At 52.5% G+C, this 24617-nt stretch overlaps 2 protein-coding genes across 6 annotated transcripts in view; one reads left to right on the top strand and one right to left on the bottom strand.

The window, feature by feature from the left end:
- The window catches only part of Slc45a4 (solute carrier family 45 member 4), a 74620-nt gene extending 62077 nt beyond the window's left edge, over positions 1 to 12543 (top strand). For all 3 annotated transcript variants that reach the window (XM_036208141.1, XM_036208140.1, XM_036208142.1), the window contains exons 5-8: positions 211 to 1280; positions 1966 to 2065; positions 2794 to 3005; positions 7843 to 12543. In XM_036208141.1, coding sequence (XP_036064034.1) covers positions 211 to 1280; positions 1966 to 2065; positions 2794 to 3005; positions 7843 to 8208 — 1748 coding nt within the window. In that variant the 3' untranslated portion in view covers positions 8209 to 12543. The remainder of the gene's footprint in view (positions 1 to 210; positions 1281 to 1965; positions 2066 to 2793; positions 3006 to 7842) is intronic.
- Positions 12544 to 19019: 6476 nt separating this feature from the next.
- Positions 19020 to 24617, bottom strand: part of Dennd3 (DENN domain containing 3) — a 51883-nt gene continuing 46285 nt past the window's right edge. The window contains exons 20-23 of one of the 3 annotated variants that reach the window (XM_036208418.1): positions 23523 to 23656; positions 22186 to 22301; positions 21966 to 22103; positions 19020 to 20485 (exon numbers count right to left, since the gene is read on the bottom strand). In XM_036208418.1, the coding sequence (XP_036064311.1) occupies positions 20285 to 20485; positions 21966 to 22103; positions 22186 to 22301; positions 23523 to 23656 (589 nt within the window). In that variant the 3' untranslated portion in view covers positions 19020 to 20284. Of the gene's footprint in view, positions 20486 to 21965; positions 22104 to 22185; positions 22302 to 22586; positions 22685 to 23522; positions 23657 to 24617 lie in introns of those variants that run through there. The other 2 variants (XM_036208419.1, XM_036208420.1) reach the window with 2 other exon arrangements.

Raw genomic sequence — 24617 nt, 5'->3', positions numbered from 1 at the left:
CCAGGCCTGGGACTCCTTTTGTCTTTATTTCGGACTGGGAAGAATGTTAGGCCAGTCTTGGATCTGTGCCGTCATGAGTTGTTTTGTTGTGTGTCTCGGCTGTCCTTTGATTCTCCATTGCACTCATTTGCCATATAACCCTATATCTCCCCTGTGTACGGGAGAGCCCTGTGCTGGGCCTGAGGCTCACTGTTACTTCTCCACCTCCAGGCCTTGGTGGGGCCATCGGCTACGTGCTGGGTGGGCTGGACTGGACACAGACCTTCCTGGGTGACTGGTTCCGGACACAGAACCAGGTGCTGTTCTTCTTCGCTGCCATCATCTTCTCGGTGTCAGTGGCCCTGCATCTCTTCAGCATCGAGGAGGAACAGTACAGCCCACAGCAGGACCGCAGTACTGAGGATGCCGCCCTGCCCAGCACCAGTGTCCAGCCTAGTGCTCCAGCCCCCGCTACCCGCCTCAGCTCCCTCGGTGGGGGTGTGCAGGATGGCAGCCCCCCATTCCCAGATGAGGTGCAGTCGGAGCACGAGCTGTCCTTGGACTACCTCAATGTGGACATCGTGCGCAGCAAGAGTGACTCGGTGTTGCACATGCCTGATGCCACTCTGGACATGGAGCCTGAACTGCTCTTCCTGCATGACATAGAGCCCTCCATCTTCCATGATGCTTCCTATCCCAGCACCCCCCGGAGTACCAGCCAGGAGCTCCTAAGGGCCAAGCTGCCCCGCCTGTCTACGTTCCTCAGGGAGTCCACCAAGGAGGACGACACCTTGCTTGATAATCACTTGAACGAAGCCAAAGTCCCAAACGGGAGAGGGTCCCCCCCAGTGGACTCGCTCAGCCACCGCTCTAAAGTGGACTTGAAGCCCTCAGCCACATCTGGTTCCATGAGGCGCCGTAGGCACATGTTCCACAGGCAGGCTTCTAGCACCTTCTCCTACTATGGTAAGATTGGCTCCCACTGCTACCGCTACCGCCGGGCCAACGCAGTGGTCCTGATCAAGCCATCTCGAAGCATGAGTGACCTGTATGACCTGCAGCAGCGGCAGCGATCCCGGCACCGCAACCAGAGTGGAGCCACTGCCTCCAGTGGGGACACAGAGAGCGAGGAGGGCGAGGCAGAGACCACGGTGCGCCTGCTATGGCTGTCCATGCTGAAGATGCCCAAGGAACTGATACGGCTCTGCCTCTGCCACCTGCTCACTTGGTTCTCCGTCATCGCGGAGGCTGTCTTCTATACTGACTTCATGGGCCGAGTTATCTTCAAAGGGGACCCCCAGGTGAGCACCCTGTGGCTAGCAGCTCCACTGCACAGGAGAACTAGGCAGTCTCTGTGTCTGGGGCTTCTTGTGAGCCTGCATGCACTACCTGCACTACCCTTGCACCCACATGCCCATGCGGGTTAGGGAGGATGCCCAGCAGGCAGCTGACCAGTGCACACCTCAATGCATGGTCAGTTGTGCAAGCTGAGACAAAGTTGTGACAGTGGGGTTGATGGTGAGCATTCATGAATGCCAGGTGCTTTCACACACAGGACCAGAACCTCTTTGAAAATCGTGAATGGAGTGTTGATTCAGCTATCAAAGTAACAGCCTATTTTTATTCTTGCCAGGCCCTGCTAATGGTTCTAGGCTTACCCCATGGCCGTGTAGGTGGTCACGGTGGTCTGTTACACCTTTTTCGGGGGCTAGCATGGCATCTCAGAGAAGGCGGACTCATTTCTGCCGGTCCAGACCAGCCATATTTCAGGGCCACAGGCAGGATTCCACTTCTCATTGTGGGAAACAGAGTCGCATGTGGACTGGGAGGGCCTGGAAATGGTTTACCAGATACTGACCTGGACTTGGGTTGATTCTCCTCCTCACTAGAGTATCTGTCACCTCTCAATCTACCTGCATGGGAGTGCAGAGTAATCTCCTCTGCCCTGAGGGTGGCAATGCCCTCAACCTTCTCTCTCTGCGACAGGCCCCCTCCAACTCCACTGACTGGCAGGCCTACAACGCCGGTGTGAAGATGGGCTGCTGGGGCCTGGTCATCTACGCTGCTACTGGTGCTATCTGCTCAGGTGAGAGTCAGCACCCTGACTTCTGCCTAAGTAGAAGAAAAGCCATTGAAGTCCCTTGCTGTGGCCCAGGATCCTATATGCCCATGACACTGTCCAACATGGATGGCACCTGTGTATTAGCATGTTGTCGCTGCCATGCCAACCCCCCCCACCCCCCCACACACACCCAGGGCCCAGCAGTCTGAGGGGCAGTGGAGTGGGTCTGTATTGCCAAGGACAGGAGCCCTGATAGGTGGGGTGATGGGCTGTCATCCTAAGGAAGCATGCCTTACTCCCTCCCTAAACTTGAAAGAGTTAGGATTGGAGTCCCCTCCCTTTGCTGCCCACACTCAGTCTGAACCTGGAACAGAAGTCGACTTCGCCTGATCTGTAGGTGAAGAGGGTAGGGCGAGGCAGGTCAGCCAAGTGTCAGGGTGACAAAGAGATTTCTCCTGGAGGAGGTGGTGCCTAGGAGGACCCAATCAGAAGGCAGGGTCCCAAGGCTGGCCAGAGTGCTGGGGAGTCCAGGGTGACAAGGAAAGGGCCAGGCATTTCCCCCAAGGATACCTGGGCGGGCAGTTAGAAGTGCTGGAGCCCCCGGGGAATCCAGATGGACATGGGGCTGTGTGGTTTTGGTCGGCAGGTCTTTATGCCTGAAGGCCTAGGTTCAACCAGAGGGAGGCAGTGATGGGGGTAAGGGGTGTGTGGAGGCAGTAGCTAAGTCATGATCCTTGTGGCCCTCTCTGCAGCCCTGCTACAGAAGTACCTGGACAACTACGACCTGAGCATCAGGATCATCTATGTGTTGGGGACGCTGGGCTTCTCCGTGGGCACTGCTGTGATGGCCATGTTTCCTAACGTCTATGTGGCCATGGTCACCATCAGCACCATGGGCATCGTCTCGATGAGCATCTCCTACTGCCCCTATGCCCTCCTAGGACACTACCATGACATCAAGGAGGTACAGCCAGCCTGAGGTTGCTGAGTGGAGGTGGTGTTGGGGCCTTAGGTCTGGTTGGTCGTCAGACCATGGGGTCCACAGCCTATATGCTGTGTGCTACTGTCCCTCTGTCTTCCCTTCTGATGAAGGCAACAGCTTCCACTGTTAACTATTCCTTGACTACAGAGTCTTCTCTGACCATCCAGGTTCTGGACCCTGTCACAGCTGGGAACAAGAGGCGGCCCTGCCCACATCCCCTTTACCATCATATCCCCCACTAGTAGGCTTTTCCCTTCCCAGTTCACTGGTTGGTTGGGCCCAGCTCTAGCAAGCCTTCTCTCTTGCAGCATTTGAAGAGCTGCTCTGTTAGCCACTGCCTCTGAGGCATCACTGCTGGTGCCCCTGTGGAGAGATTGGAGCCAGGTGTAGTGGAGCACAGTTACATATCCAGCACTAGGGAGGCGAAGGCCAGAGGGTCAGAACTTCAAGATCCTCCTCAGCAAGTTCAAGGCTAGCCTGGGCTACTTAAGACCCTGGTTTTAAAAAATAAAACAACAACAACAACAACAAAACCACGTAGCTGGACATAGTGGTACACACCTTTAATCCCATTAATCTTTAAAGCAAAATCAGTTTGCTCAGTAGGTATATACCACACCCACTCCTAATCATACCTAATGGTGGTGGTGTTTTGTAGATGAACTCTGCAGACTTCATAACTGTTGAAGCTGAGCTACTTGCTGGCATTTCAGAAATGGGTCCTAGAGAATCGCCCAGACCAAGAAAGATGGTGGCCAGAGTCTAGAAGCCCCTTCTCCTCCTGCTGCCCTGACCTCACTTGTACCTGTATCCGACCTTCCTACAGCTAGACTGGCATTTTCTGTTCCACCTCATTCTGTGTGACTTGGGTAGCATGCCAGGCTTACCACTGGTCCCAGGCCTCTGTGCCACCTCATGCTGTCTGCCCAGCAGGTTCTAGTGTGGCTTGAGGTCATGGAGTTAGACTCTCGCATTCTTCCCCCAAGACCCAGGGCCTCCCATCCTATCTATCTTCATCGTCACTGAATGGCCACATAAGTGCATGTGCTGTGCATCTGGCTAGATCTCTCCATCCTTGGACAGATGTTATGCATTCTTCTTTAAAGTAGGTCTGCAGTAAGTCTTGGTGTCAGGTAGCGTGAGCTCCTCAGCCTGTCATTCAGGGTCACTCCAGCTGTCCCGTTGTAGCCTAGGCTGGTCTAGAATTTGCTATGGAGCCCACCCTGGCTTCCGACTCACAGAAATCCTATTGTCTCCCCCAGTGAGTGTTAGGATTACAGACATGAGCTGTCACATATATCTGGAAAAACAAGTTACTACTTGTTTTTGAGACAGGGTCCTAATAGTATCCCTGGCTGGCCTGGAACTCACAGAGATCCACCTGAGTGCTGGGATCAAAGATGTGTATAACCACACCTAGCTAATGTCTGTCTCTCTGTCTGTCTGTCTGTCTGTCTCTCTCCCTCTCCCTCTCTCCCTCTCCCTCTCTCCTCCCTTCCTTCCTTCCTTCTCTCCCTCTGTCCCTTTCTTCTCCTCCTCCTTCCCCTCTCTCTCTCCCTCTCCCCCCCCTCTCCCTCCCACCAATCATTTCAAAGATGTTTCTAAGGTCTCGGTGACATAGCTTAGTGGATAAAGTTGGTGTCCAAGTATAAAGACCGGAGTTCAGATCCCCAGGACCTATGTAAGGCCCTGGGTATGATAACGTGAACCTATAGTTAAAACCCAGTGCCAAGTGGGCAGAGAGAAGGTCCCTGGGGCTTGCAGCCTATACAGCCATTGAGTGAGAGACCCTGTCTCAGAGAAGGAGATGAGAGTGATGGGAGACGACAGCACCTGATAGTAACCTCTGTCTCCATGGGGTGTGTGTGTGCATTCTTCCCTTCCTCCCTTCCTTCCTCCCTCCCTCCCTCCCTCCCTCCCTCCCTCCCTTCCTCCCATCCTTCCTTCCTTCCTTCCTCCCTCCCTCCCTTCCTCCCATCCTTCCTTCCTTCCTTCCTCCCTCCCTCCCTTCCTCCCTCCCTTCCTTCCTCCCTTCCTTCCTTCCTCCCTTCCTTCCTTCCTCCCTTCCTCCCTCCCTCCCTCCCTCCCTCCCTCCCTCCCTCCCTTCCTCCCTCCCTCCCTTCCTCCCTCCCTTCCTTCCTTCTTTCCTTCCTTCCTCCCTTCCTTCCTCCCTCCCTCCCTCCCTTCCTTCCTCCCTCCCTCCCTTCCTTCCTTCCTTCCTCCCTCCCTCCCTTCCTTCCTTCCTCCCTCCCTCCCTTCCTCCCTTCCTTCCTTCCTTCCTCCCTTCCTCCCTTCCTCCCTCCCTCCCTTCCTTCCTTCCTTCTTCCTTCCTTCCTTCCTTCCTCCCTCCCTCCCTTCCTTCCTTCCTCCCTCCCTCCCTCCCTCCCTCCCTCCCTTCCTTCCTCCCTCCCTCCCTCCCTCCCTCCCTTCCTCCCTCCCTCCCTCCCTCCCTCCCTCCCTCCCTCCCTTCCTCCCTTCCTTCCTCCCTCCCTCCCTCCCTCCCTCCCTTCCTTCCTTCCTCCCTTCCTTCCTCCCTCCCTCCCTCCCTCCCTCCCTCCCTCCCTTCCTTCCTTCCTCCCTTCCTTCCTTCCTCCCTCCCTTCCTTCCTTCCTTCCTCCCTTCCTTCTTTTTTTTCTTTTTTTTAAGACAAGGTTTCTCTGTGTATCCCTGGCTGTCCTGGATTTCACTCTGCAGACCAGGTTGGCCTCAAACTCAGAGATCCACCTGCCTCTGTCTCTTGAGTACTGAGATTAAAGGCGTGAGTCACCACCGACCATTTCACACAGAGATATTTATGGTTTTATCTTGATTTCTATTTTGAACCCATGGATTATTCAGAAGTATGTCCCAAATGTCAAAAGTTCACCAGCCCCAGCAGTTGACATTTCCAGAGAGGATGTAAGGAGTCAGCCAGGGAAGGATGAGCCAGGCATGATGTTTGGGAGTTGGGAGAATTCTGCAGCCTGACTGACTAGCAGCCAGAATGTTTCTTTATTTGTATGGAATTCAGAAAGCAGGGATACATTCATGTACATTCCAAAACGTAGATCATATCATTTTTGGTTTTGGACATGGGTTTCACTTCCTTTTGTGTATCTTTTAGTCATCATTGATAAACCATGACAGAATAGAGTTATCTTTTACAATCATTTCCCCTCAAGTTTAATCATCATTGATAAACAGTTATCTTTTATAACCATTTTTACTCATTAACCCCATAAGCCAATTTTTAAGAATCTAGAGGCATGTGACAACCTGTTCTCAGGCTAGTAGCTTTTGTGGCTTCAAGGATGCTAGACCAAAACAAAATCTTCAAGCCAGCCCAGGCAGATTGACATGTCCCAAGCAGTATATTATTAACTCTTAATGGTCAGAGTGCCCAAGAAAAGTCCTCAGGCCAAAGCTGCTGCAGTTACTGTTTAAATTATGGCATAATACAGTGTTGTTGTTGTTTTTTTTTTATTTTATATCTGTAGAGTTTGTTTATATGTCTAATCCTGGCATTCTGTTGTTCTTTGGTCATATGACACCACAGTGGCTCTGCATGTGCTAACTTTTCTAAGAAAGGGAGGTCCTGACATCTCATTCTTATTTCATCTTTTTACATCATTCTTTATCAATAAGTCTCTGTATAAGGCCGAGGTAACTTTAGCTAACCTAACTGTGTTGCTGTGTATGCCACATAGTCTCCTGAGTGTACAGTGGGAAGAGGCTTGTAATCTGATCTGTGGCTGACTTCTCTAGCCCACTGAATCTTGTTGACCTTTTGAAGTTTACTTTGTTTTGAATATCTTGTTCCTGAATAAGTACAGGGACAGACGTTTCAAAAATGTCTCACAGTCTCGTAAAGAGACCTGGCTTCTTTATGTGTGTCACAACCTTCAAGGTGTAAGGAATACCTTCAAGTAGATAAGAATATCTCCCTAAAAGTGGAAGGGGAAGTATGTTCAGGACTGTCCTGGGGAAGCTTGGAAGCAGCATTCCCGGGAGAAGGCATAAATGATTTATATGAAATGCCCCATCAATCTAGTATCCCCAAATTGTACAAATATTAAAAGTCCCCCAAGTATGCCAGTCATGGTAGACTAGTTTCTAATGATCAGAATCAGAGAACACACGTGTACGCTTTCAGCCCTAAAATCATGGTGGTGCAGCGTGTCCTATATTCGGTGAAATTCGTGTTCTGCCCTTGTGGCCTCTGTGTCCATTGGGTAAGGTGGGGTTTGTTCATCGTTGAGCTCTTCTGTTCTCTTTCTGGTTTCTGGGAGGTGTGTTTAAGATCTCCCTGACTATGGTGTCCTCAAGTCTAAAATGTGAATGTGGTTTTCATCTTGTGGGTAGATTGGCCTCCATACCTCACAGACAAAGTCTCCTTTGGAGGCTTGGGGTGAGCACAGCCCTGCATTGCACAGGTGTACTTTAGATCATGTTCCAGAAACACTAGCAAACCAAACTGCCCAGTGTTCCCTGCTCTGTCACCTGAGCCCACATGCACCTGAGTGACTTGAGCTCCCTGCTCTCCAAGGAGATGGTGAGGGTGTGGTGGGCTTTCCTGCACCTGCCCTGCTCCTCTTCCTTGGCGTTTAAGCAGTGTTCTGGGGAATCAGAATCCTGATTAGGTTGCTTCTGTATTCCTCCCGTGAGCCAGAATCCTCTCCCTCTCCTGCCTGCCCTGTGCTAGGTAGGCCCTGGGGCTCTGGAGAACCCAGTTGGGCGGCTGCCTAGAAGCTCAGGCAGGTGGGTCAGTGTCTGTAGCCCTGAGGTACAGGCGCAGACTGCCTTTTCCACGCCACTCATACCTGCATTCCGTCTCTTGCAGTACGTCCACCACAGTCCAGGGAACTCCAAGCGTGGATTTGGCATTGACTGCGCCATCCTCTCCTGCCAGGTCTACATCTCCCAGATCCTGGTTGCATCTGCCCTTGGGGGCGTGGTCGACGCTGTACAGACGGTCCGTGTCATCCCTATGGTGGCTTCCGTGGGCTCTTTCCTGGGCTTTCTGACAGCCACATTCCTGGTGATCTACCCCGAGGTGTCAGAGGAGGCCAAGGAGGAGCAGAAAGGCCTGTCCTCAGGGCCCGCTGGTGAAGGCGAGGGTGGAGCAGCCAGTGAGAAGCCCACTGTGCTGAGGCTGTCTCGGAAGGGGGGCCTGCAGGGGCCGGTGGAGACAGAGTCCATGGTGTGAGCCCCAGCTGGCACATTCCACACCGAAGGGCAGGGTGGACTGGGGGCTGTGCTTGCCGACACTGTGCGAGCTCGGAGTTCCTTCCCAGGGCGCAGTTCAAGTTCAGTAGGTGTTAGGTGTAGGGTAGGTTTTGAGCTGTTAGGCAAAAATATCACACTAATTACCTTTCCCACAATTAAAAGAAAACATCATTTGAAATCTTTTTTTATTGAAAAAAACTTAATTTCAGCTGTCTTTTATTCTGCAGGTATACCATTCTGCATGTTTTAAATTGTGAACCATTCACAGCATAGTCAATAAGCAATTTAGAAAACGTCAGGGTCTGCATTTCTGAAACAGTAATCGAAAGTGCAGAAAGTCTGACTCCCTGGGCAGGTGTCATCTGAAGGCAGCAGACAGCAGTGCAGTGTCCAGATTGCCCAGCAGGTGTCCGTGAGGGCTCCTCGGCATCACGCTGGCTCTGCAGCGCCGCAGAGCAACTTTCTCTGTTTATTTCAGAAACGGTATTTTCTTTTTCACAACTGTGGTTTCCTTAGAACAGCATCTCTAGCAAATTGGGCCCACAGTTCTGTGCACAGCTGTCAGTGCCTGAGACCACACACCAAAGCTGAGGAAGGGTCCCAGAGCTGTTTGAGCAGACGCAGCCATTCCCCAGGGCAGCCTCCAGACATCCTGCCCTGGGACGGCACAGTCAGGAGTGCTGAATGTGAACTCTTAGCGTGCCTCCTGCGTGCTTGTGTGTGAGTTTGTCTCTGTCCAGTCCCTACCCACATGGTCCTCCCCAGTGGCCATAGGGCAGCTGTTGCTCTGTGTGACCTATCAGTTTCTCTCTACACCTTTGGCTGGGAATCCAGGCACAGAGCTCCAGGTGAGCACTGGCTCCCGAGTCCTGCTGCAAGGCTACCTCGAGAGTGTGGGGAACAGGGCATGGGAGGGTGCTGAGGCCTACCTCCGTGCCGCATTGGTGACATTGGTCCTCGCTGGAACCTAACTGAAATCTTGTGACTTCATCACCTGCTCCTGCTGATGGTCACTGGAATGGGGATGAAGGCAAAGAGAAGCAAGTATCTGCCTGGGCAGGAGGGCTGGTGACCCAAGAGCCCGGTGCAGTTTCCAATTTCTGCACATGAGCAAAACTCGGGCCTCAGGGAAGCAAGCTCCTCAAATGCTGCAGCTGTGGGAAAATCCTTTTCAAACCACGGATCTCTGTTAAAAGCTCCACAGTCCTGCCTCTTGGCTTGTGAAACAGTCAGTCTGCACTCAGGAGAGGGAGGTCCTCCCTGGATGGTACCCAGATGAAGTCACCCCCGTGCTCTTGCTGCCTCGGTCTGGTGTTTTTACATAAAGTACTTTAAAGTGCATGAGAATCATGCTGCAATATGAGCATTCTAAAGCAAATATATATACATATATATTTCAAGATGAAAGTAAGCCGTTTTTAAATAAATTACTTGAATTTTCTGTGTATTCAAAGGAATGCTGTGTTTAACATTCTTGGCAGGCTTCTGTCCTGCCACATTCCCACTCTGGTGGCCGTTTGTAGTTTGTAGTGTGTTTCCTGTCTGGAGAGCAGAGGTGTGTGCTCAGGGTACCTTCCACCTGCCTGGGTCGTCCCTCAAGCCGAGGCCTGCAGAGGAGTGGCCGCACCTCCCAGTGCTTTCTGTTGAGAACAGGATTGCACGTCTCCTGCGTGGATGGGGACAGCTGGACTCCCAAGCGCAGTGCCCACACTGAGCCCTCCAGCCAGCCGAGCCCCATCAGCTGGGTGCTCGGTCCCTCTGGGCGACTCTCTCCAGTCAGTGTCCTTAGCAGGTCGCTCCTGTGCTCCTGAATTTCCTTTGATGGTTTTAAGAGGGTATCCCTCCCTTCTGAGACTTCCGGTCCTGGATAAGAACCATAGCCTCTGTTTTCATGCACCCGGCCTTTCCACCTTGCCATAGGAGGACAGAGGGAGGCAGGGGTGCAGAGAACACTGAGTGGGCAAAACCTGGAATCCTCATACCCAGTGTGGGTCTTAGGAGGTCGACTGATGCGCACAGTACCTCACCCACCCAGAGGCTCAGGACGTCAGGAGGTTCAGGGGCTAGCAGAGACCAGACCCACAGGAGGAAGAGGTGCAGATCACCATGTGCAGTGTGCCAGCTCTTGAGATGCTAGCCTCCACTTACCATGATCTGAAGTTAACACAAGGACACTTTGTGGTCATGGCACAGGCCTTGGCAGAGCCATTGGTAAAGTAGTGACGCCCTGGAAGGACAGTCAGCCAGAGGCATGGCTGTTGCTGTCAGATCAGGCTGCATATCTGGTCGTTTTAAAGATCTGAGCCTGTTAAAACGTTTGCATCAAAAGCAGGCTGGCTGTGGGTCTGGTAAGGGTGAGGGGCCTTGGGCTTCCTTGCAGATAAATAAAGTGAGCCATGGGCCTCAAGGTGAATGTGTCTCGTCTTAGGTAGACCAGTAGCCAGACCCTTCTGCCCATCTGAGATGGCACCAATGGGCAACTGTCAGGGCTACTGCCTGTGTGTTAAAGAAACCAAGGGAGGAGGGCTGGTGTTAAAGCGGGCGACACGGAAGCCTGTATTGCCCAGCGCAGCCATTTCTGTTTTCTGACCTGGGCTGTCAACCTAGCACCCATGGGTAGTGAGATGCCTGAGTAGCTCTTCTGCGACAGGAAAGGTGCTTTGGTCACCTGGTAGGGTCAAGCAGAGCCCGCTTGTGAGCGATGCTGAGGGTGCAACACAGAGTTAGCTTTGTCGCACCTTGGGGCCTGGACTGTGTGCAAACACCATGTAGGGTATCCGTGGGAATTCACTGGTCCAGGGCCACAGAATGAATGCAGGTTACTAACAAGAGTGATGATGGTCGGAACCCTGCTTTTGTCGCCTGTGAAAGTCAACTGCAACAGTTGTTTGAGAGATGCCTCTTAAGATGTGTGGCCCAAGTTTGCCTGTGTAAGAGTCTGAGCTGGTAGGAAGGGGTCCACAGCCTACTTCTGGCTGGGGACAGAATGGCATGATGGCACTCCCTGGTATCTGGAAGGCTGGCTATGGGACATTGTTTGTTCTAAGCCTAAGGTCTTAGTTGGAACATCCAGTCCCACTGATAGGTCTACAGCCCTCAGACTCCCACCCTTGAGATCCTCAGGGCCCTGTGAGGGCTGGTTTGGGAAAAGTTGGGAGGGAGAGGGCAGGACCTGGTTGGTAGCTTCCTGGAGTGGTCAAGATGTCAAAGAAGGTGCTGTGGCCCCTGCAGCAGCAGCAACAGCAGCAGCAGCCAGGGTACCCATTGTCTTATCTCACTGGTGCTGCTGGCTTGTGCAACCCCTGGAATGGATGGTTTCCCTTTGTCTGTGGCCAGTGGTCAGTGTGCAGCAGCCATGGCCACATTTTCTACAAGTCAGTGTTGTGAAACGCCATCTCCTGAGACTGGGCACTCTTTAACCTCACATGCACCAGATGCCATGACTCCCCAGCTGCTCTGCTTTTACCTGAGCCTCTGTCTTCAGCCACCAGCCAACACCTGGAGTGTGCAGGTGAAGCCACAGGTGGCCCCTCCAACGGCTAGCACCAGAAATGGACTCGCTCACCCCTGTGCATGTGAGCCAGAAGGCAATGCTTCTGAGAGTGCCTGGGGCCCGCCCAGCATAGCAGCCATGCCATCAGTTTTGGTCCAGATTGAACTGACTCTTACATGTGGCAAGCAGGGGATATGCACTCAGTAGCTCCTGTCGCCACCTCCTGAAAAGCCAGCATCACCATCATGGCTGAAGCCTGAGATGGCCCCTTGGATGGCAACCCTTGGGCCTCCAGGAGAGCTTAGTGGTCGTCCGGGCGCCCCAGCTGTGCGCCCCCCTCCTCCCCAACGCCTGCCAAAGGTCCTGTGCTGGGATGTGCAACAGGAAGGAACAGGAAGCAGAGTTGTTGGAAAGGCCTGGGCACGGGGCACTCCCCAGGCACCTTGGAACAAAACTATTTAGTTCCTTTGTGAACTGGAAACAGGACAACTGTTATCAACTTATTAAGTTGGAGCACTGTATAGCTCTTGCTGATTTTAGCAATGGTTAAGTGTGTGTTAAACACATGACGTTCTATTTTATGAGGAAACAGATTATAAGAGTACTACTATCACACATGATTTTGTTTTTTATTAGGTGGATGTTTATGTCTGCTTCTGTCCAGAGCCCTGGGGCTTTGTCTGTTCTTTGTCACATGCTGGGCCACTGGTCCCTGTACACAGTTCAGTGTGAATGGCCTGACTTCTTCCTGCCAGGCTAGTGCTTCCTCTGCCTCTATTGCTCTGTTGCGCTGTGGTTGACTCAATAAATGTTATCATTGCAGGTGATGGTGTGGACCTGTCATTTTACAGTGGCTGCTCCCCCAGAGCCCATTGTGTCCAGGGGGGAGGCAGAATGCTCCTCCTGGGCCCTGGCCATTACCTGCGAGCATGGCCCAGTTCCTCAGAGCTCCCCCAAGGCCCACAAGATGGGCTCCTGCAGCTCAGGTCGCCCGCAGCCCAGAGTCACTCCTGCCCAGAGGTGAGGAGGTTGGGCCTGTTCCTGGTGGTGGGATGGGGACATCCCTGCCGCAAGAAAACTGGTGGGTCTCCTAGAAAGCAGCAGGATAGTGGGGCCTGGTGGGAGCTGGCCAACCTAGGCAGTAAGTAGCTTGTGATACTTGTGTGTATGCACACACAACCTTGGGTGCTGGAGGTAGGTGCCCCAGGCCTTCCTGGACCAGAACATGTTATCTGAGTCTCCTGGTGACCTAAGTTCTATGACAGTCACAACCCTTGAAAGGGTTCTCAGCCAAGGTCACTCCCTGAACATGGACCTGGAGTTGTACACACACCCATGGACAGCTGTTAGTTACTCCTACTGTGGGGCCCAAAAGGACCCTTGGGGCAGTTACATACTGCAACTGGGATGGAGAACAGTGGTTCTGACACAGGAAGTGCTGGTAGTGCCCCAGGACCCTGAGATCCTACCTCCATACACACTCAAGATGGACCCACACAAACACTGGAGAGAGCCAGGTGTGGCACCCCTGCTATCCACTAGCCCTGTGTACCTGAAATCTCAGGGTGTCCCAAAGTGGCGACTGGGAAAGAATTTCTGCAAAGGGGCCAGGATCAGCACCCTCCAGGCCCCATCAGCAGCTGTGGCCCAGTGAAGGACGTGTGACTGACACTCACCACCTAAGTAACCGGGACTGGGACCCTCTCCTAGCCCCCTAAAGGACAATCTCTAAAGCCATGTGAGCGCAGTGACTCCCAAGGAGCAAGAGCCCCAAGCCTCCTATCACTCCCATAAGGCTTCACATCTGTGTCTCAACACATTGGAGTGACAGGCGTACACAAGTACTCCTGGATGAGGAAGGAGTTCGGGTTTTTTGTTTTTCTGTGCGAATGATGGGACTGGGGCCTCACTGCTAAGCCACATACTCGGTCATCAAGTGACATTTCAGCGTGATTTAAGTTGTATTTTGCTGATTGTAAGTGTCTTTTTTTTTCTATTTTATGAGTGTTTTGCATGCATGTTTGTACATTCACCGTGTGTGTGCAGGTGCCTGCAAAGGCCAGACTTGTGAGCCACGACATGCATGTTAGGAACCAAACCAGGACCTGTGTAAGAAGCAAGGGCTCTAAGCACAGAGCCACCTCTCCAGCCCTATTAAACTTCTTTTTAAAATGGCCGTCTAAGTAACTTCATTGGTAAGATACCTTTGACTCACTTTTCAATTGGGCTCTTCCTCTTGTTAGTTTGTAGATGTTCTTTACATATTGGAGATTTAATTAAAAAAAAACTTGTCAGATCTAGTGTTTCTTCATCATGGTTTTCTTCTTTTCTATTTTTTTTTATTCATTTATATAATGGATTTTTAAATAAGGCCTTGCTCTGTAGCTCAGGCTACCCTCAGACTCACCATGATCCTCCTGCTGCAGCCTCAGAAAATCTGGGATCACAGTCATGAGCCATTGTGCCGAACTTTTTGTTTTGTTTTGTTTCCATTTTAAGACTATTTTGATGAAGTCTAATCAATCAGTTTTCTTTCATGTGTAGCATTTCTCACGTGTTCTTGAAAGCAGTCTTGCAGCAAGGCTGCCCGGTCCTTTCCCGTCCTTGTCTTTAGCGCTTCTAGCCCCACATTAGGTCAGGGGAGTGCCCTGGCATCCACCCCGTGTAATGCAGCGAGGGCCTGCGTGCCCTTCCCACACCTGTGCACTCTTCAGGCCCAGTGGCTTTCCTGTTTCTGTGTGGTCACCCAGAACCTGCATTTTGTCCTTCTGGCCTGCTTACCTGTCAATGACAGATGGCATCCTTGTTTTCTCAACCACTGCCATTTGTAGGGATGCTTAAAAACCAGGTCCTGCGGACTTGTATCTCTCATCTTTTGAAACGTTTTTCTTGGCATCTCTTCCTGTGGTATAATCCCCAGCTGGATGGGAATTCATGAGTCACAGTCACTTAGGAGAGAACGTCTTTTCAATGTTAGCTCTGCAGTTCATGAGCGCAATTGTATCTTTTGAGACTTCTAACCTTTCTGTCCAGGGTGTCTTGAGTTTTCAGGGTACCGGTCTTCTGACCTTGTGTGTATCTGAGATCTCAGGGATGCCTTGTGCCTCTTCCATTGGCTGCCCTTCCAGCCCCATGCTGCTCTACACTGCCTAAATGTCCGCAGTTTTCTGTCTCAGCAATGTGTCCTGATCTCACATCCATCTACTGTGTTGAATTTATATTCCTCGGGTATACATGGACAGTGATATCTGCATGTAGACAGCCATGCTCCTTGCAGGCTAGTCTTTCTTGAACATTGTTGGTTTATCATTTTTATTTATTTATTTTTATGTGGATGGGTGTTGTGCCTGCTTGGGTCTCTGTGCACCACATGCCTGCATGACATTCAAAGAGGCCAGAAGGCAGCATCAAATCTCTGGACCGAGTTACAGCAGCTGTGAGCTGCCACATGGGTACTGGGAACTGAACCTAGGTCCTCTGGAAGAGCAGCCAGTGCTTTTAACCACTGAGCCATCTCTCCAACCTTTTCTTTTTTGGGGGTGGGGTGCAGATTCTCATAGCTTCAGGCAGTTCTCCTGCCTCAGCCTCCCAAATGCTAGGATTATAAGCATGGGCCACTACAGCTAACCAGTCTAGTTTTTTTTTTTTAATTTGTTTATTATGTATTTAGTATTCTGCCTGCATGTATCCCTGCAGGCCAGAACAGGGCACCAGATCACATTATAGATGGTCGTGAGCCACCATGTGGGTGCTGGGAATTGAACTCAGGACCTCTGGAAGAGCAGCCAGTGCTCTTAACCCGAGCCATCTCTCCAGCCCCTAGTCCAGTGTTCCTATGCTTTCTGTTCTTGCCCAGTGCAATAGCTGAGCCTCCATGCAGTGTTGCCTAGGAGAGGAGAGCAAATGTCCCCTGCCTGTCCCTCATCTTGGGGAAAGCAGTGAATCTTCACTATGCTCTCTCCTGTGTGCATCCAGTAGGTGCTGTCTGTCTGAGGAAGTACCCTCCTTTGTAAGCTTGCAAACACTTTAAAACACCATGACCAGGGCTGAGGAGGTGTAGCTCAGTTCCTATAGGGCTTTTCCGCCAGGGACGAAGCCCTGGGCTCCAACTCTGGCACCACACAAACCAAGTGGAGTGGCTTCTTCTTAAATTCTGTGGTCAGAGAGCATGTTCTATGGGATTCGAACCTTTCCTAACTGTATTGCCCAGCATCTGCTGTAGCTCTCTAAGTTTTCCCTCTACACTGCTGCTGCTGGATCGTCTACACCCTCAGGGGCTCCACTAATCATTGAAAGATGCTGTAGTCTCCATCTGCAGTCCGGGGTTTGTCCATGTGTTACTCTATTAGCGTATTTCATCTTATTAAATACAAGACTTAGGCCTCCCCCCTTTTTTTGAGGCCATGGATAACCTTGAGCCCCTGCCCCCCACCTTCACCTCCTGAGTCCTGGGGTCAGTTTCGGTTTCTAAGTTAGCAGTTGCCCACTGTTTGCTGAAGTTGGTCATGTCCAATGAGCACAGCCACATGAGCACTGTGTGTGTGTGTGTGTGTGATTTTATACCACTCTTTGCCCTTCTATCTCAGCCATGTGTTTACAAACCACATCTCTGGTAGACGACAGATGATGGCACTCAGGACGGAGTCATTGTCACCTTCCACCGTGTGGGCCCCCAGGAAGAGAACTCAGGCTGTCAGGCGTGGCAGCCAAGGCTGGACCATCCATCTTACCAGCCTGGTTGGATCATTCTTATGCAGTCAGGAAGTCTCTCCCTTTTAATCAGAGAATGTAGTCCATGTACACTTAGTATGATTCAAGGGGCCACATCCCATGGGTTGGGGCCCCAGCTGAACATCAGCATTCACCTGTCTCTGCTCCAGCCTGTGGCTATAATGTGACCATTAGCCTCCCTCTCCTACCACCATACCTTCCCCACTGGGATGGACTGTCCCCTCAAACTGCATACTAAAATGAACCTGTCCTTAAGTTGTTTTTGGCAGGTGTTTGCCACAGCAACAAGAAACATAACTAATATCTACACTGAGCTGTACCCCCAGCCCCTCTCCACCCTGCTCCCCTACTGAGTTGTCAGGTTGGCTTTGAACCTAGGATACCCTTGAACTTGTGATCCACCAGCCTCAGCTTCTAGAGTGTTGGTATTACAGGCATGCACCACTGTGCCTCATAGATCTTTTTTTCCCCCCAAGACAGAATTTCTCTGTATATCCTGGCTGTCTTGGAACTGGCTCTGTAGACCAGGCTGGCCCCAGACTCACAAAGATCTGCCTGCCTCTGCCTCCCAAGTGCTGGATTTAAGGCGTGCGCCACCACTGCCTGGCCTGGTAGGTCATTTTGTAAGCATTTTGTTTTGTAGCTATCCACATGGAGATGTCACTAATGCTCAGTCGACTACACCACTGTCCTGCTCACCTCCTTTGAGCTGGCCAGCATCCGCCAGCCTCTGGCTGACCACCATCAAACCCTGCAGAGTCATAGCAGATACATTCCTTTTGAGATGCGGCTTCTCTATGTGACATCCCCAAACACTTGCCTCTGCCTCCCGAGTGCTGGGATTAAAGGCGTGCGCCACCATCGCCCGGCCAGAACACATCTTACCTTCAAGGAAAGATCTAGGGCCAGGGAGACATGCTCTTCACCATCAAGATGAGTTCACCCTTCCCTTACCCTTACAGTGCACTGGCTGTCCCATGTCTTAGCCCAAGCTAGCCTCCAGCTTTCAGCGCCTTGTTAAACGCTAGAAACCAGCTCCTGTAGAGCAAGGCTAGCCCTTGAGGGCCTCTCTGGGAAAACTGCCTGACTTCTTGGAAATTCACAGATCACATCATAGATGTCACCTTCACTGTGCCCAGCACTGCATCCAGGAAGGACACCCTGATTCTTGGGGATGAGGGGGACAATCGGCTGCGCTTCTGGTCTCACCAGTTGTTAGGACCAGACACAAGGGTGTGCCTACAGCTTACAAGCACCCGCCAGAGCATGCCCAGTAAGCAGCAGCCATGTGAGTGTCCATGGCCACTGTAACAAGTGGTCACAGCCAGGGGACCGAGGCAACAGAAGCCACTTGCCCATAGCTCTTCATAAGTCTGGAATTAAGGGGCGGCTCGGCCGCAGTCCCTCTACAGCTCTGGTGAAGACACCTTCCTGCCTCTTCCCACTTCTGGTGGCTCCAAGCATCTCCTGGCCTGCAGCTGACCTTCCTGTCTTCGCCTCGTCTTCATATGACTCCTATGCAGGTGTCTCTGCCTCAGGACATCGCCAAGAACCACACCTCAAGAACTCCAACAGCACATCTACAAAGACTTTCCATATAAGGTCATGTGCATGGATCCAGGGGGTTAGGGCATGGACAGAACTATTTGAGGGCTACCAATCAACCCTCTAAGTTAGCTTGCACATCTTCACTTGCTCTTTCTTGATGTTCTCAAGAGAGCCCAGGGGGACATACCTACTGAGCAGTTTCCGAGTGCCATGTCCTGCGTCTTCAACATGACCAGCCCCTACACAAAGGAGCCAGTACTGTTGCACAAGGTTCTGGTCTCTTGGCCAGGTCCCCAGCAAGCCCGAGTCAGCCTGGTTCATCAGTCATGCCCATGATCCATGCTGCCCCTCTTAATAACACACAAACCCAGGGCTTCCCTAGCCTGATGCATGCCTGGGGTGTAACACAGCATGGAGGAGCCACATGGCCAGAGGACCCAGTTGTGTCCAAGGTACAGAAAAAACCAAGGCACCAAAGTGTACCTTTTCATCTCAGTAATCCCTCACAAGGCTCTTACACAAATACAGAGCCATGTGCTCACTCCAGCCCCAACCACTGTTCACTGCTTCTCCTGATATAAATGGCTCTGGCTCTTGGTCCCAGTGGGTTGTCCCGTGTGAGGCCTTAGAATTATCACCACAAATGAGAGAGATTAATTCTGAGTTGGAACAACTTGATTGGTGCTTAGAATGAACAGAGAAACTAAAGTCTCCCATGTCTGCTAGGTATGGGTGGTAAGCCTGTCAGCCCAGCACTTGGGTGACAGAGGCTGGAGCTAGAGGTTGAGGCCATCCTGGGCTACACAGACCTTGTCCCAAAAGTGAAAATGATCACCTTCAAGGCATCTTCCAAGCTCGATGCTAGAACCCTTGTTTGGTAGGAAGAGACCCCGGTTCTATCTCAAACAGTGCAAAGAAAAGAGAAAAACAGACTTCCAGTCTCAAGACCTCTCTACCAGTTCACAGCAGCCAAATAAAACAAGCAGCATTTCTTAACAAAAAGGATTTATTATATTAATCCACACGGTATAAATACCTGGTCCCACATGGACTGACATTAAATAACTTAGAATCATTGATGATCGACTTTTACAGCGGGCTTCTCATATTTACAAAGACAGGTTGAACCTGTGCCCTTGATGCTGGCCACATTGTCTTTCTGGACATGTGAAACACCCCTCAGGGAGCACAGACTCTAGGGAGGAGTGTGGCTCTGAGGGATCCTCTGCACTGTGTTCAAGGGAGCCACACCTCAAGGGAACCAACAGTCAGTGGCACAGAACCTCCAAGCCTGGACCCACATCTTCGCTGGCATCAGCTCAAGTACCTCTGGACCCTGACCTGGTCTCAGAGACCGACATAGACCATTGGCAGCCCCTTAGTGACTGCCTCTACCAAGGTGCTCATGGAGTCCTCAAAACCAGAGGGCTTCATGCAGAGCTCAGAGGAGGATACACAGGAGACAGGCCTTATCCTGTTTGTGCCTAGCATCTGCACTGAAATCCACCGCACAGAACACTTCCAGACGGAAATTGGAGCAGTGTGGTAAACACGTGCAGAGGCCTCTGAGCAGACAGCTACCTACAGTTCAGTAGCGAAGCTGTGTGCGCGCATATGCAGGAGACAAAGTGCAGGTACACTGGGAGCCAGTGAGGCAGTTACACATGCGTGTGCTTCTGGGACGAGCTTCCTGCCTGTAATCATTTGTTTCTTCACCATTAAAACTCAAATGCAAAGACAGAGCCGCTCAGCTGCCCACAGTTTCTACACAGGGAAACCTGAGCAGAACTGTCCCCTCCCTGGGGCAGGCCTGGTCACCTGCTCCAAAGGATAGCCTGGCTAGTGCAAGCCGGTTCTGTCAGTGTTTACCCTCAAATACTCAGAAGCCTCTCTGGAAGCCGGAAGTCAAGGGAAACATGAAAGGCTCTATGGCTGACTGCCACATACCAGCCATTACCATACCACACGGCTGAATCCTAAGTGTTTGCAGAGTAAACAAATGAAGAGTGAATGAGGAAGAGAAGCCAGGCAGGAGGACTACAGGTCACATGCGATACGGCTAAATTGGCAGCTGTGGCGCTGGCTCCCAGTGGTAGATGCTCGAAGTTTCTAGGTAATAATGAGGTAACTTCACAGTGGAGGTTATCAGCAGTAAAGATGTAGCTGCTCACCCAAGGGAGCAGTCGGAGGTGAAGGACGACGGGCCCCCACTGGCTGCTGACACCACTGTGCTTGGAGCGGGGGGAGCACCCTCTCACAAGGCAGCGTGGTCAGGCCCCAGCTTTCACTCAACTTTCCAGATGGCGATCTTGCCTTCCTCGCGGCCCGCTCCGCTCAGCACATAGCGGTCCTCGGCAGAGCACAGGGTCTTCACGGTGTCAGAGTGGGCCACCAGCTCCTTTTCCACTGTCAACTTCTCCACGTCCATCACAAAGATTTTCCCTCTGGGTTTGCCCTGCGACAGCCCCCTGCCACCCACCCAGATCTGTAGGGGAGAAACAGGGACACTCCTTGAAGCGGAGTGCTCGGTGACAAACACCCCACCCCCAGCCCCAAACTCATGTCCTTCCTGCTGGCCAAGAGGCTGGGCTGCCTGGTGGGCCTCGGACAGACCTTCAGGCCACGGAGGTCCTAGTCTCAGGCTCGAAAACCCAGGGGACAATGTGGTCACAGCTAACACTGTCTCCTGAACTTGAGATCTGCTGAGATCAACCTCAATTCTAAGTGTGAGAGAGCTGCTGCCAGAGCCTGAGTGCTGAGTGTGCTGAATGTCTCACACCATGGAGGTCACACACTGGAGAACACACACTAGAGAACATTGACTCACCAGTGAAGCGTCCATAAAACCTGGGCCACACCGCTGTGGAACTTCCTCGTCACATGTTAGGCAGGGCCGGGACCTGTCACCTCTTTTTTTTTTCATTCCAATTTCTCCCTTTGTGGACAGGACTGTCTACTCTTGGCCTGTTCCACTACTATATTTCACAGAGGCGGCGGCAGGGGTCCCAGGACAGACCACATGCGCAGCCTTATTGCTACAGTTGGAATGCGTGCTCTCCAAGACCACAGCTTGGCTCTCCTGGGGCATGCTAAACCCTGTAGAAGGTGGGGCTTTGTGGGAGGTTTGAGGTAAGTGAAGGTGCCCTAGAGGGGACTGGAGGATTCCAGTTCCTTCCTGCTGTTTGCTTCCTGGCCAGGACCTGAGCAGTTTTCTCCCACAAGCGCTCACCCACAGTGTTCCTCACCATCAGCCCCAAAGCCGTGGGTCTGATGGCCATGAACTAGAAACTCGAGGGCAGACACAGAAACCTTCTCAAGCTCTTGGCTGCAGGCCTTTGCCGCAGTGGTACAAGACTGACTAGGACCTGAGTCCATCAGCTCTCCTCAGGTAGGGCCTGGACCCTTTTGAGTCAGTGACAGAGTGGTCTGGAACTCTGGGGTTCTGGGTATGGTGTGGCTGTGCTTTGTATGTGGGAAAGCTGTAAACTGTTGAGTAGTGTCTCCCAGAAACTCACATCCTTTCAGGATGGGAAGTGGCTTGGAAATAGAGTCCTAGGTGACATGTGGCCAGGCTTCAGTGGACTGGGCCCTTAGGAGACACAGAGGTGCCACATGAGGACTAAGCCAGATGAGAGAGGCGTATCCAGGACCAGGATGGTCAAGCATGGCCTCAGCACCAGAAGCTGTGTGGAAGGCATGTCTCCACTGAGAAGGCGCCACCCTGCCAACACCTGGGATTGGCACTGACTGGGCCCCCAGCTCTGGTGAGAAGTAAGGCCGCCATTCCCCAGACTGAGCACTAGGAAGCCTATGAGGCCCATGACAATCTGCATCACAGCCAGCCTCATATTCCACCCCTTCCCATTAAGGAGGGAAGGAACCTTGGAAGAGGAGGCAGAGCCATAGGGACAAGGTCAAAGACACCTGAGGGGATGTTCCCAGGTGGCTAGACACCTCCATCTCACCTGCCTCTTCACACGGATCATGCAGCTAACCTCGGTGCAGTCTTGCAAGTGTGTCTTCTGAGGAGGCTGGTCCAGGTCCTTCAGGTCCCAGACATACAGCTCACTGCATTCCGCAGAGGCCGCCCACAGCTGCTCCTTCTGGGATAGAAAGCACCGTGGGACAATGGCACCGTGACCAAGACAGCCCAAGCCTGGACTGCAGCACACAGGCCTGGATTACCTCAGGAAGAAGCTGGAAGACGAGCAAGCGGGTAGGTGCCTTGTTCGAGTTGTTGACGTTCAGCTCGCGACAATGAAACCCCTGCGTTGTCACCACCACGATGCTGCGGCCTGTACCTGTGGGAGGAAGAACCAAGAGAGATGGGCAGAGCACACAGGAGATGCGGGGCGATGCACTGCTGCCTAGGACTCCCTAGAAAGGTCCTGGCTGCCCAGCCGGGGTATCTGCCTGTGACCGCCATGAAGCTCGCCTCCCAGTTCCCACAAGATGCTCCTAACACAGACAGGGTACTTCCCATTCACTGAGCCCACGCCCAGTCCCGGGAGATGCTCTTAAGCATAGCAAGCAAGGAGAAACCTGGGTGGTAGGACTCACCAGGAATGATAACACATCCTGGCAAAGTAAGTTTTCTTTGCAGGACTGCTGGCTGCCCAGTGATGTGAGGCCGCGCAGTACCACCCTCAAGAGCACCCACGCGAAAGGGAAGCAGAAAGGGAGGCTGAAAAGAGAGCGGAGAAGACGGAGCTGAATTACAATACTCAGTAAGGACAGCAGTAGGCAGGCAAGGGTAGGTGGACAGGCGAGCAGGCCAACAGTCTGGGTGTGGTGACGCCCTGTGATCCAGCACTGGAGGTAGAGGCAGGGAGATGACAACTTGAAAGAGGAGCCACAGCTACCTAGAGCCCAGTGTGGTCACCGTGGGACCCTGGGAGAACAGACGGAGACAGAAACAGAGGAGGAAGAGAGAGAGAGACAGAACGAGGAAGAACATGCGGAAATGGCGCGCTTAGGCCCAAGCCCACTGCTGGCAGCATTCAAGAGCCTCACACTACAGGCAACTCCTGTACCCCAGGATGAGCTGAAACACCCTGGAACGTGAGCCGCCAGCCTCGAACCTGCTCCTTGGCAGACTGTCTGACTTGGCTCTAGACACTGGGGTTCCCGGGATGGACCAGGAACAGCACACGCAACAGGAGCTCAGCCTGGACAGGCTTACCCTCAGAGGCAGATGTGGCATGCGCTCATAAGAGGTTGCAGAGGGCAACCCAGGGTCACTGGGCCAGGCTTACCCACCCACCCCCTCCAAGCAGGTTACCAAAAGGGAGCCAGGGAGTGGCAGGCACATAGTGGGATGGTAGCCATCCACCAACCTGTCAGGGGATGGAGAGGAAGCCTGGAGAGTGGCAAGCCAAGCCACGAGGGCAGCACGGTTGTTGGGAGAGGAGGAACCACTTAAAATCAAAGCTGGAAGCACATACAAGGAAGGAAGGGAAAGGGACTTGACCCAGAGCAGGATGAGGGCACCATGCTCACTGGCTAATGACCTGAAAACTTACAACAGTACAGGCGGCCGCTGTGCAGGCTGATGGACTTGAGGTTCCCACACGGCAGCTGGAACCGGCTGGTCACTCGCAATGTGCTGACATTCCACGCCAGGACCGTCCCATCCAGGCTACAGGAGTAGAGCTCGCTGAGGGATCAAAAACACGTGTATGCACTTGAGAGGCCACAGGGTACCGTGCATCGAAACCTTGGGGGTAACAAAGCCACCGTTCACAATGGAGATGATGATGAGCAAATGTGACAGACCAGGAAGAGGATATGGTCTTGGATGCCGGTTCCCCAGTCTAGCCCCTGTGAGCTCGATGGGGTGTCAGAGAGCAGAACCCCAGGGTCACCATTCACGGCACCAAGTCCTAAGCAGGGCTGTCCAGCTCAGAGGGACCGGGAGGGCGGGCTCACCAGCACCCATGGGAGGCCATCCACAGTAGCAGGCTGGGGTGGGCAATGGCCAGCGCTACCTATGACTCTGCACTTTCCCAGCTCCAGCCGTTCTCAGATAAACACTAAATGTCCAACTTGACCTGCCCTGGGGGAAGAGGGGCACCTCTGGCACTATTTTAGGGAACGGGCTGGGGGTGGCATGGAAGACAGGATAGGCAGACATTGCCAGAACTGGGGCTCCCCCCACAGCTGGGAGACCCTCCTTGAGCCTTCCTTGGGGGGTTGCTCTGTCAGGCCTGACCTCGCTGCAGGGCACAGTGGAGAAAACAGCTCACTTGGAAGTTGGCATTCGTAAAGACTGTGACACAAGCTGGTATCATGGGTTGCACTGTGACCCTGAGAAACAACACAGTGGCATTCTTGAACCTAGCACCTCATTTAGAAATGGATCGCTGCAGATGTAGCCAAGTTGACATGACCTGATTTAGAAGTAGGATCTCCGCAGATATAGCCAAGCTGACATACCGTCATTACAGTAGGCCCTGGCCCAATAGTATGGATGTCTTTACAAGTGGGAAACTTGAGTCCGGAGGTGGCCACACACTGTAAGTACTGTAATCCATAGTAAGATGAGGATGGAATAATGTCTCTACAAGCCAGGAGTCACCAAGGCAACCAGCATATCTGGGGAGGCCAGATGGAGCCTA

This window comes from Onychomys torridus, chromosome 16, assembly GCF_903995425.1.
Source record: "Onychomys torridus chromosome 16, mOncTor1.1, whole genome shotgun sequence".
In the NCBI taxonomy this organism is placed as follows: Eukaryota; Metazoa; Chordata; class Mammalia; order Rodentia; family Cricetidae; genus Onychomys; species Onychomys torridus.
The sequence above is the reverse complement of the archived record's forward strand: the minus strand, read 5'-3'. Positions and strand labels throughout refer to the sequence as shown.